The sequence below is a fragment of the Eutrigla gurnardus genome (assembly GCF_963514095.1).
Source record: "Eutrigla gurnardus genome assembly, chromosome: 22".
Classification (NCBI taxonomy): Eukaryota; Metazoa; Chordata; class Actinopteri; order Perciformes; family Triglidae; genus Eutrigla; species Eutrigla gurnardus.
The window spans coordinates 625,001-634,070 of record NC_139933.1 but is presented as its reverse complement, the minus strand read 5'-3'; the positions used below and the strand labels follow the sequence as shown (position 1 = coordinate 634,070).

The 9,070-nt window shown below is 54.8% G+C and overlaps 1 protein-coding gene across 2 annotated transcripts in view; it reads left to right on the top strand.

The window, feature by feature from the left end:
* The first annotated feature begins 342 nt into the window (after positions 1 to 342).
* csnk1e (casein kinase 1, epsilon) overlaps positions 343 to 9,070 on the top strand; it is a 10,851-nt gene continuing 2,123 nt past the window's right edge. For both annotated transcript variants that reach the window (XM_084040547.1, XM_084040546.1), the window contains exons 1-10: positions 343 to 374; positions 1,965 to 2,062; positions 2,218 to 2,328; positions 5,216 to 5,364; positions 6,140 to 6,368; positions 6,584 to 6,754; positions 6,826 to 6,974; positions 7,043 to 7,220; positions 7,322 to 7,482; positions 7,554 to 7,618. In XM_084040547.1, the coding sequence (XP_083896673.1) occupies positions 1,987 to 2,062; positions 2,218 to 2,328; positions 5,216 to 5,364; positions 6,140 to 6,368; positions 6,584 to 6,754; positions 6,826 to 6,974; positions 7,043 to 7,220; positions 7,322 to 7,482; positions 7,554 to 7,586 (1,257 nt within the window). In that variant the 5' untranslated portion in view covers positions 343 to 374; positions 1,965 to 1,986 and the 3' untranslated portion in view covers positions 7,587 to 7,618. The remainder of the gene's footprint in view (positions 375 to 1,964; positions 2,063 to 2,217; positions 2,329 to 5,215; positions 5,365 to 6,139; positions 6,369 to 6,583; positions 6,755 to 6,825; positions 6,975 to 7,042; positions 7,221 to 7,321; positions 7,483 to 7,553; positions 7,619 to 9,070) is intronic.

Sequence of the window (9,070 nt, the reverse complement as noted above, 5' to 3'; positions counted from 1 at the left end):
TCCTCCTCCCGTCTGCGGATGACATCATCGATATTGTCGATGGTGTGAATGGAGAGGCTGGCGGGGGTGTGTGAGGGGGAGAGAGAGGGAGGGAGAGAGAGCATCACCGTCTGGTTTCCGCGGGTTGACACTGAGAATCTTCCAGACTCGGCTTGGATCAGGATCAGGATCTGTGGCGTGGTCCTCTTTTTGGGGGGGAGGAGAGGGGGGGTCCGGGTCTCAGATCTCCCGAGGTTATTATTATGAGCCGTCCGAAGCCGCGTCGGTGCGTCGCTGTCCAGGGTCCTGAGTCCTGAGTCCTGAGTCCTGAGTCCTGAGTCCTGAGTCCTGAGTGAGACGGATCTGGGAGGGACCACGGAGCCGGACTTAACCCGGTGAGGAGGCGCTGGGGCGGGATGGGGGTTGTGTGTATGTTGGCTTGTCAACGGTGTGTGTGTGTGTACAAACGGGGGCTGTTCCGGGGTCCTACCTGAACACGGAGGGTGCGGTTGTTGGTTCATTCCCACATTGATGGTCAGGACGAACACCGGGTTTTACATTCACCTCCTCCCCCCTCCCTCTCTCCTGGTTTCTGGGCCAGCTGCACCAAGTGGTCTGGTCTTGCCTGGTTTGGGGGTCTCGTTGCAGTCCTGCAGTAGTAGCATCTCGCTGCTGTAACACTGACAGTAGATCAGATCTTAGAGGCAGAGAGAGGAGCTGCAGAGCTGAAGGCTTTATCATGTAACCCTGCACGCTGCATGGAGGGGGTCTGGGGGGGTCTGGGGATGTCTGTGGAGGTCTGCCTGGTGGTCTACAAGCAGCCCAGGCTATAAAAAACAGCAACGTGAACTCAGTCAGCGTTCAGTGTCAGACTAAAGGAAACCATGACTCATTCCAGTCAGCTGACTCCCAAATCAGGAGTTTGATGCAAAATCACTTTGGGTGCAGTCGAATAGTCTTCTTCTCTTAGGAAGGTTCCTAACTGAAGGAGTGACCCGGAAGTAAACAAGTGGCCGCCATGATAAGAGCCGTTCGGATTCTCTAAATGCAAAGGAAAGGAGCTCCAATGCTTCCTTTCAGAGCTCCTTTAGCATAGGATGCAACGGACCTTCCTATGCGATAGGAAAGGAGATTACACCGACCCACAATTCTTAGCGAGAGCAACATTTAAAGTGACGCACACCTCGGCCGTTCATGAAAACAAACAATATGCCTATTTACATATTTAACATTAACTTTCATGCAGACAGAGTAATTGGAATAGTGATCATAAATGTGTGGACAGTGATAATAATTGAATGGTATTTTTTTATTTATTTCAATCATGTTACAAACTTGACAAAAACGAAACTAAAACCACAAATGAAAACTATAAAACAACGGTCAAACAGGAAGGAGGAGCTGCTGGACCTGAAGCCGGTCAGTGAACCAGCTGTTGATAAAACCAACATGTGGAGAAGTGGACGATGCGCTTTTTGTAGTCCATTATTGTAGTTTCTCCAGCGCAGACGCACGTCAATCACCGGTGCCGATCATCAGCTGTCAATCATCAGGCCGCGTTATAATGACGTAGCTTAGTGAAAGTCCGGTCGGATTCTCTGAGCACCGCGGTCGACTATTCCTAAATCCTTTTGAGTTCTCCTATCGCCTTTCCTTAACCCCGTGACCTTTTCCCCAGAGGTCAAGGAATAGGAGTTAGGAATAGGAGTTAGGACCTTATTTTTTGACTATTCGACTGCACCCTATGACTCCTGGAAGAGGATGTGTGCCCCCCCCCCCCCCCCCCCATGTTTAATTCTGCCCCCCTCCCCCCATGAGGGCACTTCTGGAAGTGAGCAACATTTCCCTTTTGAAGGAAGTTGCAGTGATTGAACTCTGAGCAACGTCACAGATCTTCTCTTCTGCAGCTGAAGCACCGGGTCCTCTATTGATCACACTGATTGATGACGGTGTGTGTGTGTGTGTGTGTGTGTGTACTCCTTCAGTGGGTGGAGCAGCTCCGGAGTCATGGAGTTACTGGTGGGGAACAAGTACCGCCTGGGCAGGAAGATCGGGAGCGGATCCTTCGGAGATATTTACCTCGGTGAGAACTACCAGGGCCGGCCCAAGCCTTTCTGGGGCCCCTCACCACACAGGCACCCGTGCTTGACTATTATTGGCACAAATGTCACACCATTACATTACATTATGAATGAGTGATGCTTCATATCTCAGCTGTAATGAGTGTGTGTTTCTCAGGGTCCAACATCTCCACCGGAGAGGAGGTGGCCATCAAACTGGAGTGTGTGAAGACCAAACACCCACAGCTCCACATCGAGAGCAAGTACTACAAGATGATGCAGGGCGGAGGTGAGCCGCTGGAGAGGAGGGCCGGGGGTCTAGAAAGCCTCAGGAGGACCGGAGACCAGCGGGGGGGGCTAGAAGGAGACCAGCGGGGGGGCTAGAAGGAGACCAGCAGAGGGGGGGCTAGAAGGAGACCAGCAGTAGGGCTAGAAGGAGACCAGCGGGGGGGCTAGAAGGAGACCAGCAGAGGGGGGGCTAGAAGGAGACCAGCAGAGGGGGGGCTAGAAGGAGACCAGCAGAGGAGCTAGAAGGAGACCAGCGGGGGGGCTAGAAGGAGACCAGCAGAGGAGCTAGAAGGAGACCAGCAGAGGGGCTAGAAGGAGACCAGCGGGGAGGCTAGAAGGAGACCAGCAGAGGGGGGGCTAGAAGGAGACCAGCAGAGGAGCTAGAAGGAGACCAGCGAGGGGGCTAGAAGGAGACCAGCGGGGAGGCTAGAAGGAGACCAGCGGGGGGGCTAGAAGGAGACCAGCAGTAGGGCTAGAAGGAGACCAGCAGTAGGGCTAGAAGGAGACCAGCAGAGGAGCTAGAAGGAGACCAGCGAGGGGGCTAGAAGGAGACCAGCAGAGGGGCTAGAAGGAGACCAGCAGAGGGGGGGCTAGAAGGAGACCAGCAGAGGAGCTAGAAGGAGACCAGCGAGGGGGGGCTAGAAGGAGACCAGCGAGGGGGCTAGAAGGAGACCAGCAGTAGGGCTAGAAGGAGACCAGCGAGGGGGCTAGAAGGAGACCAGCAGTAGGGCTAGAAGGAGACCAGCAAGGGGGCTAGAAGGAGACCAGCGAGGAGGCTAGAAGGAGACCAGCGAGGGGGCTTGAAGGAGACCAGCAGTAGGGCTAGAAGGAGACCAGCGAGGGGGCTAGAAGGAGACCAGCGAGGAGGCTAGAAGGAGACCAGCGAGGGGGCTAGAAGGAGACCAGCGAGGGGGCTAGAAGGAGACCAGCAGTAGGGCTAGAAGGAGACCAGCGAGGGGGCTAGAAGGAGACCAGCAGAGGGGGGGCTAGAAGGAGACCAGCAGAGGAGCTAGAAGGAGACCAGCGGGGGGGCTAGAAGGAGACCAGCGGGGGGGCTAGAAGGAGACCAGCAGAGGGGCTAGAAGGAGACCAGCGGGGGGGCTAGAAGGAGACCAGCAGAGGGGGGGCTAGAAGGAGACCAGCAGAGGAGCTAGAAGGAGACCAGCAGAGGGGGGGCTAGAAGGAGACCAGCGGGGGGGCTAGAAGGAGACCAGCGTGGGGGGGGCTAGAAGGAGACCAGCAGAGGAGCTAGAAGGAGACCAGCAGAGGGGGGGCTAGAAGGAGACCAGCAGAGGAGCTAGAAGGAGACCAGCGGGGGGCTAGAAGGAGACCAGCAGAGGAGCTAGAAGGAGACCAGCGGGGGGGCTAGAAGGAGACCAGCAGAGGGGGGCTAGAAGGAGACCAGCAGAGGGGCTAGAAGGAGACCAGCGGGGGGGCTAGAAGGAGACCAGCAGAGGAGCTAGAAGGAGACCAGCAGAGGGGGGGCTAGAAGGAGACCAGCAGAGGAGCTAGAAGGAGACCAGCAGAGGGGGGGCTAGAAGGAGACCAGCAGAGGGGCTAGAAGGAGACCAGCGAGGGGGGGCTAGAAGGAGACCAGCAGAGGAGCTAGAAGGAGACCAGCGAGGGGGCTAGAAGGAGACCAGCAGAGGGGGGGGGTAGAAGGAGACCAGCAGAGGGGCTAGAAGGAGACCAGCGGGGGGGCTAGAAGGAGACCAGCAGAGGGGGGGCTAGAAGGAGACCAGTGAGGGGGCTAGAAGGAGACCAGCAGAGGGGGGGGTAGAAGGAGACCAGCAGAGGGGCTAGAAGGAGACCAGCGGGGGGGCTAGAAGGAGACCAGCGAGGGGGCTAGAAGGAGACCAGCGAGGGGGCTAGAAGGAGACCAGCGGGGGGCTAGAAGGAGACCAGCGGGGGGCTAGAAGGAGACCAGCAGTAGGGCTAGAAGGAGACCAGTGAGGGGGCTAGAAGGAGACCAGCAGTAGGGCTAGAAGGAGACCAGTGAGGGGGCTAGAAGGAGACCAGCAGTAGGGCTAGAAGGAGACCAGCGAGGGGGCTAGAAGGAGACCAGCAGTAGGGCTAGAAGGAGACCAGCGAGGGGGCTAGAAGGAGACCAGCGAGGGGGCTAGAAGGAGACCAGCAGTAGGGCTAGAAGGAGACCAGCAGTAGGGCTAGAAGGAGACCAGTGAGGGGGCTAGAAGGAGACCAGCAGTAGGGCTAGAAGGAGACCAGCGAGGGGGCTAGAAGGAGACCAGCGGGGGGCTAGAAGGAGACCAGCGAGGGGGCTAGAAGGAGACCAGCAGTAGGGCTAGAAGGAGACCAGCGAGGGGGCTAGAAGGAGACCAGCAGTAGGGCTAGAAGGAGACCAGCAGTAGGGCTAGAAGGAGACCAGCGAGGGGGCTAGAAGGAGACCAGCGGGGGGCTAGAAGGAGACCAGCGAGGGGGCTAGAAGGAGACCAGCAGTAGGGCTAGAAGGAGACCAGCGAGGGGGCTAGAAGGAGACCAGCGAGGGGGCTAGAAGGAGACCAGCAGTAGGGCTAGAAGGAGACCAGCAGTAGGGCTAGAAGGAGACCAGCGAGGGGGCTAGAAGGAGACCAGCGGGGGGCTAGAAGGAGACCAGCGAGGGGGCTAGAAGGAGACCAGCGAGGGGGCTAGAAGGAGACCAGCGGGGGGCTAGAAGGAGACCAGCGAGGGGGCTAGAAGGAGACCAGCGAGTTCAGGGTTGCTGTGGCGTCACATGATGAAGGTGGAATTAACAAAGATTAGAAGAGATAACGTGATCAAGACATTTTTCAATAAATCCTTTAAATGAAAGTAAAAAAGCTTTACACAATCTATACATGACTTTACACATTGAATATACATAATATAATTATATGTCTATATGTCCACAGTGGGAATCCCGTCCATCAAGTGGTGCGGAGCGGAGGGCGACTACAACGTCATGGTGATGGAGCTGCTGGGTCCCAGTCTGGAGGACCTGTTCAACTTCTGCTCCCGCAAGTTCAGCCTGAAGACGGTCCTGCTGCTGGCGGACCAGATGGTGAGTCTTCAGGGGTCCTGGGGGGTCCGACACCTCAGATCCACACATCCAGTTGAAGCACGGTGATTCATGCACCTTTGTGGTGGACCTCCGGCCGGGACGCAACACAAGAAAAGCATGGGGCTATTTTTAGACTTAAATGGATCCGGTCATAACCGGGGAATGATTCTCCTCTGAACCTCTGAAGCTTGTTTCCTGGCTCGGGACGAAGCTTCTCTCTGACCGCTCAGATCCTCCATGAAAGTCACAGTGATCCAGGACAGGCCGGCCCTGATCCTGGTCCAGGGTCCGCCTGCCTTTTGTGGGCCTCTTTAATCCCTCATATGTTATTCTTTAGTCCGGAACCAGAACATTTGTTCTCCCTCGTCTCCTAATCGCTCTCTCTGCTGTCATCGCTCCTCTAAAGGGGCAATAACTGCTTTTTAATGCCCCAGCCTATAAAAGGACCTCTATAGATCTGCAGGAGGGTTATTGATCAACAACTTTTCTTTCACTGGTGGCCTTTAAACACTAACTGGGAACGGAAAGCATCAACACCACTCAAAGGTATTGATTATCAGAGTTGCCAGATGCGTCTGTCTGTTCCCAGATCAGCCGGATTGAATACATCCACCTCTCTGTTCCCAGATCAGCCGGATTGAATAATCCACCTCTCTGTTCCCAGATCAGCCGGATTGAATAATCCACCTCTCTGTTCCCAGATCAGCCGGATTGAATAATCCACCTCTCTGTTCCCAGATCAGCCGGATTGAATAATCCACCTCTCTGTTCCCAGATCAGCCGGATTGAATACATCCACTCCAAGAACTTCATCCACAGAGACGTGAAGCCCGACAACTTCCTGATGGGGCTCGGCAAGAAGGGCAACCTGGTCTACATCATCGACTTCGGCCTCGCCAAGAAATACCGGGACGCCCGAACGCACCAGCACATCCCCTACCGCGAGAACAAGAACCTCACCGGCACCGCCCGCTACGCCTCCATCAACACCCACCTGGGCATCGGTACGGCGGCGTGCAGGTGGAGGTCCGCCTCCGTGGGACGGTGTTCAAAACCCGAGTCTCACAACTCTTTTTCTGTCTGTCTCTCTCCTCCCTCCTGTCTCCTCCCTCCTGTCTCCTCCCTCCTCTCTCCTCCCTCCTGTCTCCTCCCTCCTGTCTCCTCCCTCCTCTCTCCTCCCTCCTGTCTCCTTGCCCCCCCCCCCTCCCTCCCTCCACAGAGCAGTCGAGGAGGGACGACCCGGAGTCTCTGGGCTACGTCCTGATGTACTTCAACCTGGGCTCTCTGCCGTGGCAGGGCCTGAAGGCGGCCACCAAGAGGCAGAAGTACGAGCGCATCAGTGAGAAGAAGATGTCCACGCCCATCGAGGTGCTGTGTAAGGGATACCCCTGTGAGTATGAGGACCCGGCCGGCAGAGTCCCGGTCCACTGACCCGGACTCACTGATCCTTCTCGTTTCCAGCCGAGTTCTCCACCTACCTGAACCTGTGCCGCTCCCTGCGCTTCGACGACAAGCCGGACTACTCCTACCTGAGGCAGCTGTTCAGGAACCTGTTCTACCGGCAGGGCTTCTCCTACGACTACGTCTTCGACTGGAACATGCTGAAGTTTGTGAGTCCCACGCTCTCCGCCACGCCGCCGAGCGCCTCTTCCACTGTTCACCTCCCGCTGTGTTTCAGGGCGCCGGCCGGACGGCCGAGGAGGGCAAGGAGGGGGAAGAGCGAGCAGGAGGAGGAGGTCAAAGAGGAGCCGGAGGTCGAGCCCCGCCGGGTCCAAACCCGGCAGCAGCCAACCGAGTCAGGAACGAGGCGGAGCCCACACCCTCCACGCCGGCCCTGCGGGGCGGCCAGCAGGCAGGTGGGGATCCGGTCTGTGGTTCTGGAACCCCTAACAGACAGACAGGTGATTAAACAGGACGGGCCTTCAGTCTGTCTGTCTGTCTGCCTGTCTGTCTGCAGGTAACCGCTCTCCTCAGGCCGGGAGGGCCGAGCGAGCTGAGCGAGAGAGGAAGGTGGCGATGAGGCTTCACCGCGGGGCGCCCGCCAACGTCTCCTCCTCCGACCTCACCGCACGCCTCGACCAATCACGCCTCGACCAATCACGCATCGCCGCGTCACAGGTAGATTTACAGGTCATTCTCTCCGGTCTGAATCTGAGGAACTAAACTTCAGGTTTCTGGTCTCCACTCAGGTCAGCGTGCCGTTTGAACATCTGGCAAAGTGAGCTCCTCCTGGCTGACCTGAGGTCAGCGACAGGTACGTCACTCTCTCTCTCTCTCTCTCTCTCTCTCTCTCTCTCTCTCTCTCTCTCTCTCTCTCTCTCTCTCACACACACAGTCCAGATGAAAATAGTCCCCAACAAACACATTTACTCCTGATGTTTTTGGATGAATCTTCAGTCAGGACTAGGGTTGCAAAATTCCGGGAATTTTCAAAAGTGGAAACTTTCCATGGGAATTTATGGGAATTAATGGGAATTAATGGGAATTTATGGGAATATACGGGAATAAACTGGGAATTTTTAAAATTGATGGTTGGCTCTTCAAAGGGGACTTAAATATAGCTGAGGAAAGTTATTTTGTAGCATAATCTTGACTAAAACAAACAGATGCCATTCAAATACACTTGAATATCCATGCCATTCCTCAACCACATGCACAGAACACACTGCTTAGTGCACGGCTATTGAGACCACGCCCCCTACTGGCACTGTGCATGCCTCCATCACATGTACAGAAGATCACTAGAAGACTGGACCACACTTTTGAGCCTGAAGCACAAAGACTATTTGAAAAAAGCCCCCCCCCCCCCCCCCCCCCCCACACACACACACACACACACATGCACCCCTCCCCTCTGTGCTCCTCCGAGCTCGTATCGTTCTCCCCTCGCAGCCTCCCACCTCCCTCTTATTTTACAAAAATAGTTCACTAAAATGTGTTTCTGAAAACATTTTAGGAAAGAAATAAGCTATGCAGTCACTGAATCTGTCTTTATTTTAGATCGACACCGGTCAGTTTAAAAGATTTTCGAGAGCTTGCGGGCGGCGGCGCTCCGTCTCTCGAAATTCGCCGCTCCGTGACGGCATCGCACGGCTTCTTACATAGACAATGAACGGGAACATTCCATTCCATTTTTGAATGAGTGGGGTTGGGAGTATTGAACCTAACATTCCTGTTTTTGACTTGAAGCAACTAATTAAAACATGTTCTGTTCTACTTTCAAATAAATCTGTTGAAATATCTGTTGAAAACATTTTGTATGGATGTTTTCTTATGACTTCTGTTCATATTTATGCTTGGATATAATATATTCCCAGTTAGTTCCCCTAAATTCCCATTAATTCCCATAATTCCCATTATTCCCATGGAGAGTTTCCAAATATGGAATATTTCCAAAACTCCCAAGCTTAAGTTCCCGTGGAAATTTACCGGAAACTTTCCGGAAATTTACCGGGAATTTTCCACCCCTTTGCAACCCTAGTCAGGACTTTGGGGTTTGGGTTTTGGGTTTTGGGTTTGGGTTTGGGTTTTGGGTTTGGGTTTGGGTTTGGGTTTGGGTTTGGGTTTTGGGTTTGGGTTTTGGGTTTTGGGTTTTGGGTTTTGGGTTTTGGGTTTTGGGTTTGGGTTTGGGTTTGGGTTTTGGGTTTGGGTTTGGGTTTTGGGTTTTGGGTTTTGGGTTTGGGTTTTGGGTTTTGGGTTTTGGGTT